General features: G+C 41.2%; 1 protein-coding gene across 2 annotated transcripts in view; it reads right to left on the bottom strand.

Annotated features, from left to right (window-relative positions):
• zc3h3 (zinc finger CCCH-type containing 3) overlaps positions 1-23,664 on the bottom strand; it is a 189,659-nt gene that overhangs the window by 63,237 nt on the left and 102,758 nt on the right. For both annotated transcript variants that reach the window (XM_034179398.1, XM_034179400.1), the window contains exon 4: positions 9,686-9,836. In XM_034179398.1, the coding sequence (XP_034035289.1) occupies positions 9,686-9,836 (151 nt within the window). The remainder of the gene's footprint in view (positions 1-9,685; positions 9,837-23,664) is intronic.

Below are 23,664 nucleotides of genomic sequence, written 5' to 3'. Positions count from 1 at the left end.
TGGAGATATGCTTTGGAGAGAAGGGGAATGAAAGTCAGTAGAAGCAAGACTGAGTACTTGTGTGTGAAAGAGAGGGAGCCCAGTAGAATAGTGCAGTTACAAGGAGTAGAAGTGGTGAAAGTAGATGAGTTTAAATATTTGGGGTCAACTGTTCAAAGTAATGGAGAGTGTGGTAGAGAGGTGAAGAAGAGAGTGCAGGCAGGGTGGAGTGGGTGGAGAAAGGTGGCAGGAGTGATTTGTGACCGAAGAATATCAGCAAGAGTGAAGGGGAAAGTTTACAAAACAGTAGTGAGACCAGCTATGTTGTATGGTTTAGAGACAGTGGCACTAACAAAAAGACAGGAGGCAGAGCTGGAGGTGGCAGAGCTGAAGATGTTGAGATTCTCTTTGGGAGTGACAAGAATGGACAAGATTAGGAATGAACATATCAGAGGGACAGCTCAGGTGGGACGGTTGGGAGACAAAGTCAGAGAGGCGAGATTGAGATGGTTTGGACATGTGCAGAGGAGGGACCCAGGGTATATAGGGAGAAGGATGCTGAGGATGGAGCCACCAGGCAAGAGGAGAAGAGGGAGACCAAAGAGGAGGTTCATGGATGTGCTGAGAGAGGACATGCAGGTGGCTGGTGTGACAGAGGAAGATACAGAGGACAGGGTGAGATGGAAACGACTGATCTGCTGTGGCGACCCCTAACGGGAACAGCCGAAAGACAAAGAAGACTCTGAGACAAGACCTTTCTAATTTTAGAGATATTGCGCAAATGCAAAAAAGCAGTCCTACATATTTGTTTAATATGCGCATTGAATGACATACACTGATCAAAAATGACTCCAAGATTTCTCACAGTATTACTAGAGGTCAGGGTAATGCCATCCAGAGTAAGGATCTGGTTAGACACCATGTTTCTAAGATTTGTGGGGCCAAGTACAATAACTTCAGTTTTATCTGAGTTTAAAAGCAGGAAATTAGAGGTCATCCATGTCTTTATGTCTGTAAGACAATCCTGCAGTTTAGCTAATTGGTGTGTGTCCTCTGGCTTCATGGATAGATAAAGCTGGGTATCATCTGCGTAACAATGAAAATTTAAGCAATGCCGTCTAATAATACTGCCTAAGGGAAGCATGTATAAAGTGAATAAAATTGGTCCTAGCACAGAACCTTATGGAACTCCATAATTAACCTTAGTGTGTGAAGAAGATTCCCCATTTACATGAACAAATTGTAACCTATTAGATAAATATGATTCAAACCACCGCAGCGCAGTGCCTTTAATACCTATGGCATGCTCTAATCTCTGTAATAAAATTTTATGGTCAACAGTATCAAAAGCAGCACTGAGGTCTAACAGAACAAGCACAGAGATGAGTCCACTGTCCGAGGCCATAAGAAGATCATTTGTAACCTTCACTAATGCTGTTTCTGTACTATGATGAATTCTAAAACCTGACTGAAACTCTTCAAATAGACCATTCCTCTGCAGATGATCAGTTAGCTGTTTTACAACTACCCTTTCAAGAATTTTTGAGAGAAAAGGAAGGTTGGAGATTGGCCTGTAATTATCTAAGATAGCTGGGTGAAGTGATGGCTTTTTAAGTAATGGTTTAATTACTGCCACCTTAAAAGCCTGTGGTACATAGCCAACTAACAAAGATAGATTGATCATATTTAAGATTGAAGCAAGAAGAGAGTGGAAGGGAGAAAGAAGTGAGTGGATAAGAGGAGAGATCACATGTCCCCGAGGACCTGTGCAGTCCCCTCACTCACTATCTCTCCTCACTTCCACACACACTTGGTGATATTTCACAAGATGTTACAGGGCTCAAATTGAAAATCCCTTGATGAATCAATATTTACTGCAGCAGCTAAATGAATCATAATAAGTCACCAGAGCCTGAGTCCAGCAGCGGACCAGGACCTTCTGTCTCACCAAATCTGGATTACGCAAATGATCCAGCAGATCATGCACACATAAAACACAAGTCCAAAATGCTTCATATAACCAAACACGCAAAGAAAACAACTCTTCACTTTCCTGGAATGGAAAAATAAATAACTCTGCAATGATGAACAATTTTCACTATTTTCTGACATGCGAGGGCTGTCAATAAAGTATAGGTCCTTTTTATTTTTTTCAAAAACTATATGGATTTCATTCATATGTTTTTACGTCAGACGTGCTTGAACCCTCGTGCGCATGCGTGAGTTTTTCCACGCCTGTCGGTGACATCATTCGCCTGTGAGCACTCCTTGTGGGAGGAGTCATCCAGCCCCTCGTCGGAATTCCTTTGTCTGAGAAGTTGCTGAGAGACTGGCACTTTGTTTGATCAATATTTTTTCTAAACCTGTGAGACACATCGAAGTGGACACGGTTCGAAAAATTAAGCTGGTTTTCAGTGAAAATTTTAACGGCTGATGAGAGATTTTGAGGTGATACTGTCGCTTTAAGGACTTCCCACGGTGCGAGATGTCGTGCAGCGGTCCCAGGCGACATCGTCAGCCTGTTTCAAGCTGAAAACCTCCACATTTCAGGCTCTGTTGATCCAGGACGTCGTGAGAGAACAGAGAAGTTTCAGAAGAAGTCGGTTTCAGCATTTTATCCGGATATTCCACTGTTAAAGGAGATATTTTTAATGAAAGACGTGCGAACGGGTCCGTGCGTCGGGACGCAGCCGACGAGGTGCGGCGACACAGGAAAAACACCTCCGTGTTGATAACCATTTGTAAAATCCAGGCGGCTTTTGATGGCTTTCAGTGGAGTGAGTATATGAGAAATTGTTTAACAGCTGGACATGTTCCAACTTGTCCGTAAGGCTTCCAACAGAGGTGTTTTTCCTGTGGCAGAGCGTCGCGGCGGCTGCGAGCCGACGCTGCAATCCGTCCGCACGTCTTTCATTAAAAAAATCTCCTTTAACAGTGGAATATCCGGATAAAATGCTGAAACCGACTTCTTCTGAAACTTCTCTGTTCTCTCACGACGTCCTGGATCAATAGAGCCTGAAATGTGGAGGTTTTCAGCTTGAAACAGGCTGACAATGTCGCCTGGGACCGCTGCGCGATGTCTCGCACCGTGGGAAGTTCTTAAAGCGACAGTATCACCTCAAAATCTCTCATCAGCCTTTAAAATTTTCACTGAAAACCAGCTTAATTTTTCGAACCGTGTCCACTTCGATGTGTCTCACAGGTTTACAAAAAATTTTTATCAAACAAAGCGCCAGTCTCTCAGCAACTTCTCAGACAAAGGAATTCCGACGAGGGGCTGGAGGACTCCTCCCACAAGGAGTGCTCACAGGCGAATGACGTCACCGACAGGCGTGGAAAAACTCACGCATGCGCACGAGGGTTCAAGCATGTCTGACGTAAAAACATATGAATGAAATCCATATAGTTTTTGAAAAAAATAAAAAGGACCTATACTTTATTGACAGACCTCGTATTATGGATCACACAATGATGTGTGATCCACAGTGATCCATCATGGATCACTGATGGAGAAAATAGCATTAATTGAATATGAAAAAAATATGATATATACAGTATATATACAGTATATATCTATATATACTGTATATACACACACACACACACACATTATAATAGCCAAGTGGCCTCTGTGTGCGTGTGTGCACGTGTTTATGGTTTCAATCATGCAAAACCGAGGAGAGCTGACATTTGCCATTTGGTATGCTTATGTATTTTGGGTCAAGGATGAACCCTGCGAAATATTTTTTGCAGCGTTCAAATATTTTTGGAAAAATATTTTTGGAGAAATTAGCAATTTTACCTTTGTTATTGTGGTTCATGTTAGCTTAACAGTGTTCTTAGCGTTACTGATTTATTGTGTTTTTGTAGTTCAGTTGGTTTAGTCGCTTGGTTTGTTGTTGTTACCATGACTGAAAAGTGTAGTGCCTATGATGTCTTCCGCCACCGTCTCTATGCCTGTCTAAAAACAGAAGCACTTGTTTGCGGAAGAATGCGGAAAAGACAAAAACCTTTCCGTGTGTGTGTGTAACTTCAATCACAGAGAAACTGTGGACAGCTGACATTTGCTGTTTGGTATGTTTATGTATTTTGGATCAAGGATGAATGTCGCCAAAGCGGAACGCTGATAGGACTAACATTTTTGGAGAAGATACACAACACTGAACAATGGATGTTGCTAATTACATTCTGGACTCACACGCCATTCCAACAGGGGGCAGTAAATCATCTTTATATTAACAACGCAAGTGCATGCGTATGTGCATGCAAGCGTGATTTTATTTAGTAAGTTCAATGTAAGTACATAATATAATCCCCTATTGCTCTCGGTGTGTAGTGAGCGCCTTGTATAGCAGCACCCTCACATAAGGGTGAATGTGAGGCATTATTTGTAGAGCGCTTTGAGCATCTGATGCAGATGGAAAAGCGTGACATAAATGCAGTTCATTTATAATTGTAAATACATTAAAATTACATGGATGACGCAAGAAAGTGAAAACACTTATTTCCAATGTAGTCCATTTAAAAATCATCATCATCATCTTCAACCACTTATCCGGGATCGGGTTGTGGGGGCAACAGCTCTAGCAGGAGATCCCAGACTTCCCTCTTCCATGCTACATTTAAAACTCAAATGACAAAATAGAAGTAAAAATAAAATATAATAATAATAATAATAATAATAGTGTGTATATGATAACAAGAACCGAAACAATTTATAAATACATAAATCAGTAAATTAACATTAAAAAATTACAAAAAAATTACAAAATTAACAGGAAATAAAAGGGGTGAGTTCCTTCTCTAAAAATTGTTGAGGGCTAAGGTCTAAGGTTCTAAAAACATTCTGGACTCACACACCATTCAAATTCATATAAGCTTTGCTTAAAGCTGGAGTGCCAGGAAGCATATTGAAATTGAGACGATTGTTAGAATGTTGATGGGGACCAAAGTAATTTTGTTCGTTAGTGTGAATATAAAGGATTCCCAAAATATTAGTCTGAACATGATTAAAATTCATCCGTATCGAAGCAAATTCTGAATTACTGGCACGTGCCAAAAATTCAAAAGCCAGGACACCATCGGGGTGACATCACAGGTCACGTGGGGGGGTTTCACCACTAGCTGCGATGCATGCTGGGATAGAAATTTAAAACTGAAGATGGCAAGATGGAGGAGAGAGACAGTAGAAGTGGAAGAAAGCGAGGAAGACCAGCAATATACGAGGGCTGTCAATAAAGTATAGGTCCTTTTTATTTTTTTCAAAAACTATATGGATTTCATTCACGTTTTTACGTCAGACATGCTTGAACCCTCATGCGCATGCATGAGTGTTTCCACGCCTGTCGGTGACGTCATCCGCCTGTGAGCACTCCTTGTGGGAGGAGTCGTCCAGCCCCTCGTCGGAATTTCTTTGTCTGAGAAGTTGCTGAGAGACTGACGCTTTGTTTGATCAAAATTTTTTCTAAACCTGTGAGACACATTGAAGTGGACACGGTTTGAAAAATTAAGCTGGTTTTCAGTGAAAATTTTAACGGCTGATGAGAGATTTTGAGGTGATACTGTCGCTTTAAGGACTTCCCACGGTGCGAGACGTCGTGCAGCAGTCCCAGGCGACATCGTCAGCCTGTTTCAAGCTGAAAACCTCCACATTTCAGGCTCTATTGATCCAGGACGTCGTGAGAGAACAGAGAAGTTTCAGAAGAAGTCGGTTTCAGCATTTTATCCGGATATTCCACTGTTAAAGGAGATTTTTTTTAATGAAAGACGTGCGGACGGGTCCGCGCGTTGGGACGCAGCTGCCGCGGCGGCACACGAAAAACACCTCCGTGTTGATAACCATTTGTAAAATCCAGGCGGCTTTTGATGGCTTTCAATGGAGTGAGTATATGAGAAATTGTTTAACAGATGGACATGTTCCAACTTGTCCTTAAGGCTTCCAACAGAGGTGTTTTTCCTGTGGCGGAGCGTCGCGACGGCTGCGAGCCGACGCTGCAATCCGCCCGCACGTCTTTCATTAAAAAAATCTCCTTTAACAGTGGAATATCCGGATAAAATCAATCAATCAATTTTTTTATATAGCGCCAAATCACAACAAACAGTTGCCCCAAGGCGCTTTATATTGTAAGGCAAGGCCATACAATAATTATGTAAAACCCCAACGGTCAAAACGACCCCCTGTGAGCAAGTACTTGGCTACAGTGGGAAGAAAAAACTCCCTTTTAACAGGAAGAAACCTCCAGCAGAACCAGGCTCAGGGAGGGGCAGTCTTCTGCTGGGACTGGTTGGGGCTGAGGGAGAGAACCAGGAAGAAACCTCCATTAAATAATGGTAGGGCTTCCTTGAGCAGCCTGGTAGGAATGGGGTCTAATAAACATGTTGATGGTTTGGATGAAGTAACTAATGAAAATAACTCAGACAGAACAATCGGAGAGAAAGAGTCTAACCAAATACCGGCATCACTGAAAGAAGTCAAAGATAACGATACGTCTTTGGGATGGTTATGAGTAATTTTTTCTCTAATAGTTAAAATTTTGTTAGCAAAGAAAGTCATGAAGTCATTACTAGTTAAAGTTAATGGAATACTCAGCTCAATAGAGCTCTGACTCTTTGTCAGCCTGGCTACAGTGCTGAAAAGAAACCTGGGGTTGTTCTTATTTTCTTCAATTAGTGATGAGTAGAAAGATGTCCTAGCTTTACGGAGGGCTTTTTTATAGAGCAACAGACTCTTTTTCCAGGCTAAGTGAAGATCTTCTAAATTAGTGAGACGCCATTTCCTCTCCAACTTACGGGTTATCTGCTTTAAGCTACGAGTTTGAGAGTTATACCACGGAGTCAGACACTTCTGATTTAAAGCTCTCTTTTTTAGAGGAGCTACAGCATCCAAAGTTGTCTTCAATGAGGATGTAAAACTATTGACGAGATACTCTATCTCACTTACAGAGTTTAGGTAGCTACTCTGCACTGTGTTGGTATATGGCATTAGAGAACATAAAGAAGGAATCATATCCTTAAACCTAGTTACAGCGCTTTCTGAAAGACTTCTAGTGTAATGAAACCTATTCCCCACTGCTGGGTAGTCCATCAGAGTAAATGTAAATGTTATTAAGAAATGATCAGACAGAAGGGAGTTTTCAGGGAATACTGTTAAGTCTTCTATTTCCATACCATAAGTCAGAACAAGATCTAAGATATGATTAAAGTGGTGGGTGGACTCATTTACTTTTTGAGCAAAGCCAATAGAGTCTAATAATAGATTAAATGCAGTGTTGAGGCTGTCATTCTCAGCATCTGTGTGGATGTTAAAATCGCCCACTATAATTATCTTATCTGAGCTAAGCACTAAGTCAGACAAAAGGTCTGAAAATTCACAGAGAAACTCACAGTAACGACCAGGTGGACGATAGATAATAACAAATAAAACTGGTTTTTGGGACTTCCAATTTGGATGGACAAGACTAAGAGTCAAGCTTTCAAATGAATTAAAGCTCTGTCTGGGTTTTTGATTAATTAATAAGCTGGAATGGAAGATTGCTGCTAATCCTCCGCCCCGGCCCGTGCTACGAGCATTCTGACAGTTAGTGTGACTCGGGGGTGTTGACTCATTTAAACTAACATATTCATCCTGCTGTAACCAGGTTTCTGTAAGGCAGAATAAATCAATATGTTGATCAATTATTATATCATTTACCAACAGGGACTTAGAAGAGAGAGACCTAATGTTTAATAGACCACATTTAACTGTTTTAGTCTGTGGTGCAGTTGAAGGTGCTATATTATTTTTTCTTTTTGAATTTTTATGCTTAAATAGATTTTTGCTGGTTATTGGTAGTCTGGGAGCAGGCACCGTCTCTACGGGGATGGGGTAATGAGGGGATGGCAGGGGGAGAGAAGCTGCAGAGAGGTGTGTAAGACTACAACTCTGCTTCCTGGTCCCAACCCTGGATAGTCACGGTTTGGAGGATTTAAGAAAATTGGCCAGATTTCTAGAAATGAGAGCTGCTCCATCCAAAGTGGGATGGATGCCGTCTCTCCTAACAAGACCAGGTTTTCCCCAGAAGCTTTGCCAATTATCTATGAAGCCCACCTCATTTTTTGGACACCACTCAGACAGCCAGCAATTCAAGGAGAACATGCGGCTAAACATGTCACTCCCGGTCTGATTGGGGAGGGGCCAAGAGAAAACTACAGAGTCCGACATTGTTTTTGCAAAGTTACACACCGATTTAATGTTAATTTTAGTGACCTCCGATTGGCGTAACCGGGTGTCATTACTGCCGACGTGAATTACAATCTTACCAAATTTACGCTTAGCCTTAGCCAGCAGTTTCAAATTTCCTTCAATTTCGCCTGCTCTGGCCCCCGGAAGACAATTGCCTATGGTTGCTGGTGTCGCTAACTTCACATTTCGCAAAACAGAGTCGCCAATAACCAGAGTGTGATCCTCGGCGGGTGTGTCATCGAGTGGGGAAAAATGGTTAGAGATGTGAACGGGTTGGCGGTGTACACGGGGCTTCTGTTTAGGGCTACGCTTCCTCCTCACAGTCACCCAGTCAGCCTGCTTTCCCGGCTGCTCGGGATCTGCCAGGGGGTAACTAACGATGGCAACTAAATGCTGAAACCGACTTCTTCTGAAACTTCTCTGTTCTCTCACGACATCCTGGATCAACAGAGCCTGAAATGTGGAGGTTTTCAGCTTGAAACAGGCTGACGACGGCGCCTGAGAGCGCTGTGCGACGTCTCGCACCGTGGGAAGTCCTTAAAGCGACAGTATCACCTCAAAATCTCTCATCAGCCGTTAAAATTTTCACTGAAAACCAGCTTAATTTTTCGAACCGTGTCCACTTCGATGTGTCTCACAGGTTTAGAAAAAATTTTGATCAAACAAAGCGCCAGTCTCTCAGCAACTTCTCAGACAAAGGAGTTCCGACGAGGGGCTGGACGACTCCTCCCACAAGGAGTGCTCACAGGCGAATGACGTCACCGACAGGCGTGGAAAAACTCACGCATGCGCACGTGGGTTCAAGCATGCATGACGTAAAAACATATGAATGAAATCCATATAGTTTTTGAAAAAATAAAAAGGACCTATACTTTATTGACAGACCTCGTACACAGAAAGTGCGAAGAAAAGACGTTATTTGGAGCGAGAGTAAAAGAGAAGATCGACGGTGAACAGTGGGAACCAAAGAGATTGTTGGGAGCAACTGCGACAGAAGACTGGCGATCGAACTCATGAGGATTTTGCAGCGCTGCTTTTGGACAGGTGAGTTGCCTGGTGACTGACGATGTACAGTTATGGTTATTATCTGATATGTAGGTCAGGTTGCGCAAGCGCAGATGCACTTCTGGCTTGAATTCGACTGCAGGTTTTGACATTTGCTGGGGCGAAATACGCTATGGATTTCCCTCAAATTATGTATGTTCCCACGAATTAAAAATTCCCCCCAAAATTTGAATGGGTTCTAAATATGATGTAGTTTATATATATTAAACTTCAGACTATATTTTATCTATTGAAGATTGCCAATATTCTAGCTTTAATTTATTACCACCCTTGAAAAATGTCAGCTACCTATTTTTTTTTATAAATGTTACCCAATTGAGAGTCTGTGGATCCCCATGGACAACACACTAATATATATATATATATATATATATATATATATATATATATATATATAAATCACAAGCGTCCACCGTTCACCTGGCTGAATGAATCCTTCTGGTTCTCCACGAGAGGGCAGGGTTGTAATGCAGAGTGGGCACGGTTCCAGAACCCGGGCGGGTTACCATTTTGTAGCGTGTCCTGAAAACACGCTGGGAAGCAGGGCTGCGGTCGGCGAGTACAGAGGGACCTGGAGACAGGGGACACAAACTACTGAATTCATGTCTGTTTTGTGTGGCAGATCAAAGAGGCACCATAAACACTAAAAAAAGGTTTTAACTTTGCAAAACAAGGCACTGTGTACGGTGATGGACTTTGGCCCTCTGTCAAGTTTCAGAGTAGTGATCAAGTGTATTTAATAAAAACAAATAATGCATCGAGGGCAGTCACATGAAGATTTTGACAGCAGGTTTTCAAAGCAAAAGTCAAATCCTTACATAGAGATAGTTAATCTTCCAATTAACAGAATAAGTAGACAATTATTTACTTTTACACTTGTCCCAGAATCAGGCATGAGAATTTGATGTCCCGAAAAAACCTGACAGCAAAAAATTAGATACATTTTTAAGACTTATTTTGGCAGCCAAGCAGACGCTTGAAAAAAAAGACAAGAATACTTTGTCTAGATAATCTTAAAAATCCAGAATTCACAAAAAATCCTAAAAATTCTCATCCCTGCAGAAACCTTTGTCCTCCTGTGGTGCCACTGTGCGGCTGTCTTTATTAAGATAAAATCTTTCTTTCTTAATGAAATTTGAGCAGCTAAAACAATGTGAGCCCATTTTTAATATAAAACTGAAGCAGGGAACTATTTTCTTGATGTCATGTATTACCCGAAGGAGATCAACCACTATGGTTTTGGTGCTGTTAGATCTTAGTGCTGCATTTGATACACTGGATCATCAGAATTTACTCGATAGGCTGGAGAATAATTTTGGGATTACTGGGAGTGCCCTTGTGTGGTTGACGTCATATTTGACCAGTCGTTCTCACTGTGTTTTGTATAATAACACAACTTCTAACCTTAGTGACATGAAATTCAGGGTTCCACAGGGATCCGTATTGGGCACCCTGCTTTTCTCCCTTTATGTAGCACCCCTTGGGCATATACTGCGGTGTTTTGGGATTACCTTTCATTGTTATGCTGATGACACTCAATTGTACATGCCGATAACTGCTGGTAATCTCATTCACATAAAATCTTTAGAAGATTGCCTTGCAGCAGTGAGAAGCTGGATGTCTAGTAACTTCTTACTTTTAAACTCTGATAAGACTGAAATGATGATTCTTTGTCCAGCGAGACATCGGCATCAATTTAACCAGCTAGTGCTTAGCTTGGGTTCTTGTGTTATACATCATATGGACAAAGTGAGGAACCTTGGGGTAATTTTTGATCCTACGTTGTCCTTTGGCCTCCACATTAGAGACATTACGAGGACTGCTTTGTTCCATCTGCGGAATATAGTGAAGATGTGTCCCATCCTGTCTATGGCTGATGCTGAGACCCTGATCCATGCATTTATCTCTTCCAGATTGGACTACTGCAATGTTCTATTTTCTGGTTTACTGCAGTCCAGCATTAGAGGTCTCCAATTGGTTCAAAATGTTACAGCCAGACTTTTGACACGAAGTAGAACGTTTGACCATATTACACCCATTTTGGCATCTCTTAAATGGCTTCCTGTCCCTCTGAGATCAGATTTTAAGGTTCTGCTACTAACCTACAAAATTGTTGACGGACTCGCACCTCCCTACCTGGCTGACAAGGTTAAGCCCTACGTACCGGCTCGGGCTTTGCATATGCAGTTTGCAGGACTGCTATGTGTTCCAAGGGTGAATAAAAAGTCTGCAGGTCACAGAGCCTTTTCTTACTGTGCCCCGACTATGTGGAATGATCTCCCTGCACAGGTACGGCAATCAGACTCTGTGGAGATTTTTAAGTCAAGATTGAAGGCTCATCTTTTTACCCTGTTTTATCGTTAGTATTTTATCTTATTGTGTGTTTTCTTTTATTCTTTTTATGTTTTTATTTTATTTTATTTTTTAATTGTGCTTTTTAAGCTTTTAATTCATTTTGTTCTGTTTTTTGTGATGTGTGAAGTGCCTTGAGGTGACCTCGTCATGAATTGGTGCTATACAAATTAAAAAATGTGAAATTTGTGCTTGAGGTTGAAGCTAAAAGCTGCTGCTTAGTTTTTGTAGGTTTTCACACTAGTGAGGCTACACATCTGTTTAAAACCCGACATAACTGCGAACTGTGTACTTATTAGTTAGAAGAAGCAAATGAGGTTATATTGATGAGGCTGCATGCTGTGCAATTTCCCTCTTCTATTAGTAGGTGCTGTGCATTTACACATTTACAATCCCAATTCCAATGAAGTTGGGACATTGTGTAAAATGTAAATAAAAACAATACAATAATTTGCAAATCCTCTTCAACCTATATTCAATTGAATACACCACAAAGACAAGATATTTAATGTTCAAACAGATAAACTTTATTGTTTTTGTGCAAATATCTGCTCATTTTGAAATGGATGCCTGCAACATGTTTCAAAACAGCTGGGGCAGTGGTATGTTTACCACTGTGTTACATCACCTTTCCTTCTAACAACACTCAATAAACGTTTGGGAACTGAGGACACTAAATGTTGAAGCTTTGTGGGTGGAATTCTTTCCCATTCTTGCTTGATGTAGGACTTCAGTTGTTCAACAGTCCGGGGTCTCCGTTGTCATATTTTGCACTTCATAATGCGCCACACATTTTCAATGGGCTACAGGTCTGGACTGCAGGCAGGCCAGTCTAGTACCCACACTCTTTTACTATGAAGCCACGCTGTTGGAACATGTGCAGAATGTGGCTTGGCATTGTCTTGCTGAAATAAGCAGGGACGTCCCTGAAAAAGACGTTGCTTGGATGGCAGCATGTGTTGCTCCAAAACCTGGATGTACCTTTCAGCATTGATGGTGCCATCACAGATGTGCAAGTTGCCCATGCTATGGGCACTAACACACCCCCATACCATCACAGATGCTGGCTTTTGAACTTTGCACTGGTAACAATCTGGATGGTCTTTTTCCTCTTTTGTCCAGAGGACATGACGTCCATGATTTCCAAAAACAATTTGAAATGTGAACTCATCAGACCACAGCACACTTTTCCACTTTGCGGCCGTCCATTACAAATGAGTTCGGGCCCAGAGAAGGCGGCGGCGTTTCTGGATGTTGTTGATGTATGGCTTTCGGTTTGCATGGTAGAGTTTTAACTTGCACTTGTAGATGTAGCGACGAACTGTGTTAACTGACAATGGTTTTCTCAAGTGTTCCTGAGCACACGCAGTAAGATCCTTTACACAATGCCGGTTTTTAGTGCAGTGCTGCCTGAGGGATCGAAGCTCATGTGCATTCAGTGTTGGTTTTCGGCCTTGCCACTTACGTGTAGAAAGTTCTCCAGATTCTCTGAATCTTCTGATTATATTATGGACTGTAGATGATGGAATCCCCAAATTCCTTGCAACTGTATTTTTTTCACACAGTTGTTCAAAGTGGTGATCCTCGCCCCATCTTTGCTTGTGAATGGCTGAGCCTTTTGGAGAAGCTCCTTTTATACCCAATCATGACACTCACCTGTTTCCAGTTAGGTGTTCTTTGAGCATTCATCAACTTTCCCAGTCTTTTGTTGCCCCGTCCCAAGTTTTTTGAAACATGTTGTAGGCATCCATTTCAAAATGCGCAATTATTCGCACAAAAACAAAAAATTCTATCAGTTTGAACATTAAATATCTTGTCTTTGTGGTGTATTCAACTGAATATAGGTTGAAGAGGATTTGCAAATCGTATTCTGTTTTTATTTACATTTCACACATCGTCCCAACTTCACTGGAATTGGGGCTGTACACAAGTGTGAGTTGCTAAATTCTGCACTTTATGTAAGAAAATTTGTGCACACGGTTTGAGCACAAGTCTGTGTGTATGAACAGTTGATAAATGAGGGTCCTGGATTTCTTTCATGAAGAAATTATCGAATTGTCAAAAAATACTGCATCTTGCAGAGAATCAACATTTGGATTCTCCAGCGCGTGCGCAGACACACACACACACACACACACACACACACACACACACACACACACACACACACACACACACACACACACACACACACAGATGAAGATAACATGTTACTCAACACTAACAGGTGTTTTTCTTGACAACTGCTCAAGTCCAACCAGAAAGTTGGGAAGAACAGGTCCAAATGAAGTTTGCTTCGTAGCCGCACTCCACAGCGTCTCCACAGTGGGAATACGAGGTCTGTTAGAAAAGTATCGGACCTTTTTATTTTTTTCAAAAACCTGATGGATTTGAATCACGTGTGCTTGCATGAGCCAACCTTGAACCTTCGTGCGCATGCGTGAATTTTTTCACACACACGATTGCGTCATTTGCTTGTAAGCAGCCTTTGTGTGAGGATGGGTGGAGTCGTTTTTTCTTTGCAAGGAAATGGCGGAACGACTGGAGCAGCACGACTGCATCAACTTTTTGCCAGAAACTGGGCGACAGCCAGGTGGAAACCATTCGGATTATTCAGACGGCTTTTGGTGACGATGCTATGGGCATCACACAGATTAAGGAGTGGTGCAACCTGTTTAAAGACGGCCACACAACGGTGGAGAGCGAGCCACGCTCCGGTCGGCCATCAACATGCTGAAATGACCAGATCATTTCCAAAGTGAACTCTGTGGTGAAGTGGGACCATCGTGTGACTATCCAAGAAATTGCGGAAGAGGTGGACATCAGCACTTTTTCGGCACATTCCACTGTGACAGATGATTTTGCTATGAAAAGAGTTGCAGTGAAATTCATGCCGATGGCTTTGGCACAAAGCTGATGGTGGAACAAAAGCGCCACCGTGTAGAAGTCTCACAGGACATGTTGTGACATGCCCACCTCTTCCACCATTCGGAAGATTCAGACGGCTTTCGGTGGCTTTTCAGTCGTGTGACTATCCGAGAAATCGTGGACGAGCTGGACATGTCCAACATGTCCTGTGAGAATTCAACATGGTGGCGCTGTTGCTGCACCATCAGCTTTGTGCCGATTAATTTCGCTGCAACTCTTTTCATGGCAAAATCTTCTGTCACACAGGAATGTGCCGAAAAAGTGCTGATGTCCACCTCTTCCGCAATTTCTCGGACAGTCACACGATGGTCCCACATCACCACAGCGTTCACTTTGGAAATGATCTGGTCGTTTCAGCATGTTGATGGCCGACCAGAGCATGGCTCGCTCTCCACCGTTGTGCGGCCGTCTTTAAACCGGTTGTACCGCTCCTTAATCTGTGTGATGCCCATAGCATCATCACCAAAAGCCGTCTGAATAATCCGAATGGTTTCCACCTGGCTGTCGCCCAGTTTCTGGCAAAATTTGATGCAGTCGCACTGCTCCAGTCGTTCCACCATTTTCCTTGCAAAGAAAATCCGCCGAGAGACTCCACCCATCCTCACACAAAGGCTGCTTACAAGCAAATTACGCAATCGACAGGCGTGAAAAAATTCACTCATATGCACGAAGGTTCAAGGTTGGCTCATGCAAGCACACGTGATTCAAATCCATCAGGTTTTTGAAAAAAATAAAAAGGTAGCAGGAGCATTTAGAGAATTCTATGAAAAACTCTACACACCAGAGACTTCAAGCACGACTAATGATTTGGATAACTTCTTTAAAGATTTGACTTTGACTAAATTAACACAGGTTGAAGCAGAGGACTTAACTAAACCCATTACAAAAATAGAAATAGAAGGGGCTATAAAATTACTCAAAAATCACAAAAGCCCTGGACCTGACGGGATAAGTGGGGAATTTTATAAAGCATTTATAAAAGAACTCAGCCCAATATTATGTGACGTGTTTAACTATGCTCTAAAAGAAGGGGATCCACCAAAAAGCTGGTCTGAGGCTATAATATCAGTAATTCATAAGGAAGGAAAAGACCAAAAAGAGTGTGCGTGTTATAGGCCCATTAGTTTATTAGGGAACGATGTCAAACTTCTAGGTTCGATTTTAGCAAAGCGAATGCAACTATATATTGGAAAACTTATTAATCCTGATCAAACAGGCTTTATAGCCGGACGGCAAGGTTCAAACAATATCAGAAGAGCTTTAAATATCCAATCCACTGCCAAAAAATCTGACCACCCAACAATGCTTCTGGCGTTGGACGCTGAGAAAGCGTTTGATAGGGTGGACTGGGGATATTTAAACTATACAATGGAAAGATTTGGATTCAGCCCTACTTTTATCAGTTGGATTAATACTATAAACAGAGATACAATTTCAAGAATTCGAATTAATGGTTATTGTTCAGAGTTTTTCAAGGTAAAACGGGGAGTGAGGCAGGGCAGCACAGTCGCTCCAATTTTGTTTGCTCTCAGCATTGAACCATTGGCTGAATGGATAAGGATAAATGATTAAATAGCTGGAATTATAGATAAAGGAGGCATAGAGCATAATATCTTTATTTGCTGATGATATACTTTTGTACATAAAAAAAATCCATTACATTCTATTCCACCGCTCATGCACTGTCTTGGCAAATTTGGTGACGTATCTGGTTACAAGGTAAATAAGGAAAAATCTGAGGCTATGATGATTTCAGGACAATGGCTGTATCAATTAAACTCTGATGTTAAATTTAAATGGTCAAAAGAGGGCTTCCGATACCTGGGAGTTATTTTAACACCCGACACATCAAAACTTTACAATTCAAATTATGGAAAACTAATATCCCAAGTCAGAAGTGATCTAGAGAAGTGGCAGACACTCCCTCTGTCTCTTATAGGCCGGATAGAAACTATAAGGATGAATGTGTTGCCGCGATTTCTTTTTCTTTTTAATTCTCTTCCAGTTACAGTGCCTCATACAACTTTCAAACTCCTGGACAAGCTTTTAACTAAATTCATTTGGCAAAACAAACGCCCCAGGGTGAGACTCAAAGTTCTTTGCTCCTCAAAAGGTAAGGGTGGCCTAGACCTTCCACATCTTAAAAGTTATTTTTGGGCTGCTCAGCTAAAAGCTGTGGTCACATGGTGTAAATCAGATACTGACACGAGATGGTTTCAGTTAGAGCAGAGTTCAGTTCCCGATAGGCCAATATCAGCTCTTTTATTTATGGAGAGAAAACAATGGAAGAAACTTAAAATTCTGAATGAAGGGATCGCATTTACTTTAGGTGTGTGGGAGAAAGTTAGGAAACAATTTAAATTACCCTTAGCTTTGTCTAGAGCTTTAGAAATAACAAATATAGCAGATTTTTTTTGCCTGCGAGACAAGATGGTGGCTTTAGTAAATGGGCAGACAGAGGACTAAAAATGATCGGTCAATTTTTTCAGGAACAACCCTCAAATCATTCTCCAAGATACAACGAGAATTCAATATTCCAAGTAACAATCTTTTCAGATTCTTTCAAATACATCATTATCTTGAGAAACACAAAGAATTTGAACAAATTAAAGCTCATCCAACAGATTTTGAACAATATAGAGCTCTTGCTTGCCTCTACTGGTGGTTGGCTCTCACTGCGGTATTGTATCACTTCCTGTTCCGGAGCACAGCGGTGTTTTTCTGTATCTGTTAGCTGTTTAATCTGCGCAATTAGATTGATCTAGTTATCTAGATTACGATTTGTTTCCCAGTGTAATCTTTACGTGCCTTAACTAAAGCACTCATTCTGCTGAATCACCTCTAAATTATTTACACATTATTCACTTTGCGTGTTTTTAGGAATCCGCTAGCTTAGCGTAGCTACTAGCTCTTAGCCGATTTAGCATGGCGGCTTCTCCTGTCTCTCCCGCACTTTTCTGCTCTGGGTGTGAAATGTTTAGTTATTCCTCGGCCTCCTTTAGCAGTAATGGTACTTGTAATAAGTGTAGCTTATTCGTAGCTTTGGAGGCCAGGCTGGGCGAATTGGAGACTCGGCTCCGCACCGTGGAAAATTCTACAGCTAGCCAGGCCCCTGTAGTCGGTGCGGACCAAGGTAGCTTAGCCGCCGTTAGTTCCCCCCTGGCAGATCCCGAGCAGCCGGGAAAGCAGGCTGACTGGGTGACTGTGAGGAGGAAGTGTAGCCCTAAACAGAAGCCCCGTGTACACCGCCAACCCGTTCACATTTCTAACCGTTTTTCCCCACTCGACGACACACCCGCCGAGGATCAAACTCTGGTTATTGGCGACTCTGTTTTGAGAAATGTGAAGTTAGCGACACCAGCAACCATAGTCAATTGTCTTCCGGGGGCCAGAGCAGGCGACATTGAAGGAAATTTGAAACTGCTGGTTAAGGCTAAGCGTAAATTTGGTAAGATTGTAATTCACGTCGGCAGTAATGACACCCGGTTACGCCAATCGGAGGTCACTAAAATTAACATTAAATCGGTGTGTAACTTTGCAAAAACAATGTCGGACTCTGTAGTTTTCTCTGGGCCCCTCCCCAATCAGACCGGGAGTGACATGTTTAGCCGCATGTTCTCCTTGAATTGCTGGCTGTCTGAGTGGTGTCCAAAAAATGAGGTGGGCTTCATAGATAATTGGCAAAGCTTCTGGGGAAAACCTGGTCTTGTTAGGAGAGACGGCATCCATCCCACTTTGGATGGAGCAGCTCTCATTTCTAGAAATCTGGCTAATTTTCTTAAATCCTCCAAACCGTGACTATCCAGGGTTGGGACCAGGAAGCAGAGTTGTAGTCTTACACACCTCTCTGCAGCTTCTCTCCCCCTGCCATCCCCTCATTACCCCATCCCCGTAGAGACGGTGCCTGCTCCCAGACTACCAATAACCAGCAAAAATCTATTTAAGCATAAAAATTCAAAAAGAAAAAATAATATAGCACCTTCAACTGCACCACAGACTAAAACAGTTAAATGTGGTCTATTAAACATTAGGTCTCTCTCTTCTAAGTCCCTGTTGGTAAATGATATAATAATTGATCAACATATTGATTTATTCTGCCTAACAGAAACCTGGTTACAGCAGGATGAATATGTTAGTTTAAATGAGTCAACACCCCCGAGTCACACTAACTGTCAGAATGCTCGTAGCACGGGCCGGGGCGGTGGATTAGCAGCAATCTTCCATTCCAGCTTATTAATTAATCAAAAACCCAGACAGAGCTTTAATTCATTTGAAAGCTTGTCTCTTAGTCTTGTCCATCCAAATTGGAAGTCCCAAAAACCAGTTTTATTTGTTATTATCTATCGTCCACCTGGTCGTTACTGTGAGTTTCTCTGTGAATTTTCAGACCTTTTGTCTGACTTAGTGCTTAGCTCAGATAAGATAATTATAGTGGGCGATTTTAACATCCACACAGATGCTGAGAATGACAGCCTCAACACTGCATTTAATCTATTATTAGACTCTATTGGCTTTGCTCAAAAAGTAAATGAGTCCACCCACCACTTTAATCATATCTTAGATCTTGTTCTGACTTATGGTATGGAAATAGAAGACTTAACAGTATTCCCTGAAAACTCCCTTCTGTCTGATCATTTTTTAATAACATTTACATTTACTCTGATGGACTACCCAGCAGTAGGGAATAAGTTTCATTACACTAGAAGTCTTTCAGAAAGCGCTGTAACTAGGTTTAAGGATATGATTCCTTCTTTATGTTCTCTAATGCCATATAACAACACAGTGCAGAGTAGCTACCTAAACTCTGTAAGGGAGATAGAGTATCTCGTCAATAGTTTTACATCCTCATTGAAGACAACTTTGGATGCTGTAGCTCCTCTGAAAAAGAGAGCTTTAAATCAGAAGTGTCTGACTCCATGGTATAACTCTCAAACTCGTAGCTTAAAGCAGATAACCCGCAAGTTGGAGAGGAAATGGCGTCTCACTAATTTAGAAGATCTTCACTTAGCCTGGAAAAAGAGTCTGTTGCTCTATAAAAAAGCCCTCCGTAAAGCTAGGACATCTTTCTACTCATCACTAATTGAAGAAAATAAGAACAACCCCAGGTTTCTTTTCAGCACTGTAGCCAGGCTGACAAAGAGTCAGAGCTCTATTGAGCTGAGTATTCCATTATCTTTAACTAGTAATGAGTTCATGACTTTCTTTGCTAACAAAATTTTAACTATTAGAGAAAAAATTACTCATAACCATCCCAAAGACGTATCGTTATCTTTGGCTGCTTTCAGTGATGCCGGTATTTGGTTACACTCTTTCTCTCCGATTGTTCTGTCTGAGTTATTTTCATTAGTTACTTCATCCAAACCATCAACATGTTTATTAGACCCCATTCCTACCAGGCTGCTCAAGGAAGCCCTACCATTATTTAATGCTTCGATCTTAAATATGATCAATCTATCTTTGTTAGTTGGCTATGTACCACAGGCTTTTAAGGTGGCAGTAATTAAACCATTACTTAAAAAGCCATCACTTGACCCAGCTATCTTAGCTAATTATAGGCCAATCTCCAACCTTCCTTTTCTCTCAAAAATTCTTGAAAGGGTAGTTGTAAAACAGCTAACTGATCATCTGCAGAGGAAGGGTCTATTTGAAGAGTTTCAGTCAGGTTTTAGAATTCATCATAGTACAGAAACAGCATTAGTGAAGGTTACAAATGATCTTCTTATGGCCTCGGACAGTGGACTCATCTCTGTGCTTGTTCTGTTAGACCTCAGTGCTGCTTTTGATACTGTTGACCATAAAATTTTATTACAGAGATTAGAGCATGCCATAGGTATTAAAGGCACTGCGCTGCGGTGGTTTGAATCATATTTGTCTAATAGATTACAATTTGTTCATGTAAATGGGGAATCTTCTTCACAGACTAAAGTTAATTATGGAGTTCCACAAGGTTCTGTGCTAGGACCAATTTTATTCACTTTATATATGCTTCCCTTAGGCAGTATTATTAGACGGTATTGCTTAAATTTTCATTGTTACGCAGATGATACCCAGCTTTATCTATCCATGAAGCCAGAGGACACACACCAATTAGCTAAACTGCAGGATTGTCTTACAGACATAAAGACATGGATGACCTCTAATTTCCTGCTTTTAAACTCAGATAAAACTGAAGTTATTGTACTTGGCCCCACAAATCTTAGAAACATGGTGTCTAACCAGATCCTTACTCTGGATGGCATTACCCTGACCTCTAGTAATACTGTGAGAAATCTTGGAGTCATTTTTGATCAGGATATGTCATTCAAAGCGCATATTAAACAAATATGTAGGACTGCTTTTTTGCATTTACGCAATATCTCTAAAATCAGAAAGGTCTTGTCTCAGAGTGATGCTGAAAAACTAATTCATGCATTTATTTCCTCTAGGCTGGACTATTGTAATTCATTATTATCAGGTTGTCCTAAAAGTTCCCTAAAAAGCCTTCAGTTAATTCAAAATGCTGCAGCTAGAGTGCTGACGGGGACTAGAAGGAGAGAGCATATCTCACCCATATTGGCCTCTCTTCATTGGCTTCCTGTTAATTCTAGAATAGAATTTAAAATTCTTCTTCTTACTTATAAGGTTTTGAATAATCAGGTCCCATCTTATCTTAGGAACCTCGTAGTACCATATCACCCCAATAGAGCGCTTCGCTCTCAGACTGCAGGCTTACTTGTAGTTCCTAGGGTTTGTAAGAGTAGAATGGGAGGCAGAGCCTTCAGCTTTCAGGCTCCTCTCCTGTGGAACCAGCTCCCAATTCAGATCAGGGAGACAGACACCCTCTCTACTTTTAAGATTAGGCTTAAAACTTTCCTTTTTGCTAAAGCTTATAGTTAGGGCTGGATCAGGTGACCCTGAACAATCCCTTAGTTATGCTGCTATAGACGTAGACTGCTGGGGGGTTCCCATGATGCACTGTTTCTTTCTCTTTTTGCTCTGTATGCACCACTCTGCATTTAATCATTAGTGATCGATCTCTGCTCCCCTCCACAGCATGTCTTTTTCCTGGTTCCCTCCCTCAGCCCCAACCAGTCCCAGCAGAAGACTGCCCCTCCCTGAGCCTGGTTCTGCTGGAGGTTTCTTCCTGTTAAAAGGGAGTTTTTCCTTCCCACTGTAGCCAAGTGCTTGCTCACAGGGGGTCGTTTTGACCATTGGGGTTTTACATCATTATTGTATGGCCTTGCCTTGCAATATAAAGCGCCTTGGGGCAACTGTTTGTTGTGATTTGGCGCTATATAAAAAAAAAATTGATTGATTGATTGATTGAATATTGGATAGAGGTTGTAGAAGACAAAAAATACAGAAGAAAATAATATCAGTTTTATACAAACTCATACGTATTGAACTAGATGACAGTACATTAGATACGAAGAATAAATGGGAATTGGAACTTAACACTATATAACCCCTGGCAAAAATTATGGAATCACCGGCCTCGGAGGATGTTCATTCAATTGTTTAATTTTGTAGAAAAAAAGCAGATCACAGACATGACACAAAAATAAAGTCATTTCAAATGGCAACTTTCTGGCTTTAAGAAACACTATAAGAAATCAGGAAAAAAAACTGTGGCAGTCAGTAATGGTTACTTTTTTAGACCAAGCAGAGGGAAAAAAATATGGACTCACTCAATTCTGAGGAAAAAATTATGGAATCATGAAAAACAAAAGAACGCTCCAACACATCAAATTTCAAATTCAAATGTCAAATTTATTAATTTATATAGCGCCAATTCACGACAGAATCGTCTCAAGGTGCTTCACAACATAAAAACAGTTAAAAATTTAAAACAATAAAAACAACCATAAGAAAAAAAAAACAGCAGTAAAAAAGTACAAGATTAAAAACACATCATAACACTAATGATAAAACAGGGAAAATAAATGGGAAACACATCACTAGTATTTTGTTGCACCACCTCTGGCTTTTATAACAGCTTGCAGTCTCTGAGGCATGGACTTAATGAGTGACAAACAGTACTCTTCATCAATCTGGCTCCAGCTTTCTCTGATTGCTGTTGCCAGATCAGCTTTGCAGGTTGGAGCCTTGTCATGGACCATTTTCTTCAACTTCCACCAAAGTTTTTCAATTGGATTAAGATCCGGACTATTTGCAGGCCATGACATTGACCCTATGTGTCTTTTTGCAAGGAATGTTTTCACAGTTTTTGCCCTATGGCAAGATGCATTATCATCTTGAAAAATGATTTCATCATCCCCAAACATCCTTTCAATTGATGGGATAAGAAAAGTGTCCAAAATATCAATGTAAACTTGTGCATTTATTGATGATGTAATGACAGCCATCTCCCCAGTGCCTTTACCTGACATGCAGCCCCATATCATCAATGACTGTGGAAATTTACATGTTCTCTTCAGGCAGTCATCTTTATAAATCTCATTGGAACGGCACCAAACAAAAGTTCCAGCATCATCACCTTGCCCAATGCAGATTCGAGATTCATCACTGAATATGACTTTCATCCAGTCATCCACAGTCCACGATTGCTTTTCCTTAGCCCATTGTAACCTTGTTTTTTTCTGTTTAGGTGTTAATGATGGCTTTCGTTTAGCTTTTTTGTATGTAAATCCCATTTCCTTTAGGCGGTTTCTTACAGTTCGGTCACAGACGTTGACTCCAGTTTCCTCCCATTCGTTCCTCATTTGTTTTGTTGTGCATTTTCGATTTTTGAGACATATTGCTTTAAGTTTTCTGTCTTGACGCTTTGATGTCTTCCTTGGTCTACCAGTATGTTTGCCTTTAACAACCTTCCCATGTTGTTTGTATTTGGTCCAGAGTTTAGACACAGCTGACTGTGAACAACCAACATCTTTTGCAACATTGCGTGATGATTTACCCTCTTTTAAGAGTTTGATAATCCTCTCCTTTGTTTCAATTGACATCTCTCGTGTTGGAGCCATGATTCATGTCAGTCCACTTGGTGCAACAGCTCTCCAAGGTGTGATCACTCCTTTTTAGATGCAGACTAACGAGCAGATCTGATTTGATGCAGGTGTTAGTTTTGGGGATGAAAATTTACAGGGTAATTCTATAATTTATTCCTCAGAATTGAGTGAGTC

This window comes from Thalassophryne amazonica, chromosome 10, assembly GCF_902500255.1.
Source record: "Thalassophryne amazonica chromosome 10, fThaAma1.1, whole genome shotgun sequence".
Classification (NCBI taxonomy): domain Eukaryota; kingdom Metazoa; phylum Chordata; class Actinopteri; order Batrachoidiformes; family Batrachoididae; genus Thalassophryne; species Thalassophryne amazonica.
Note: the sequence above shows the minus strand (reverse complement) of the source record. Positions and strands in the feature narration are given on the sequence as shown.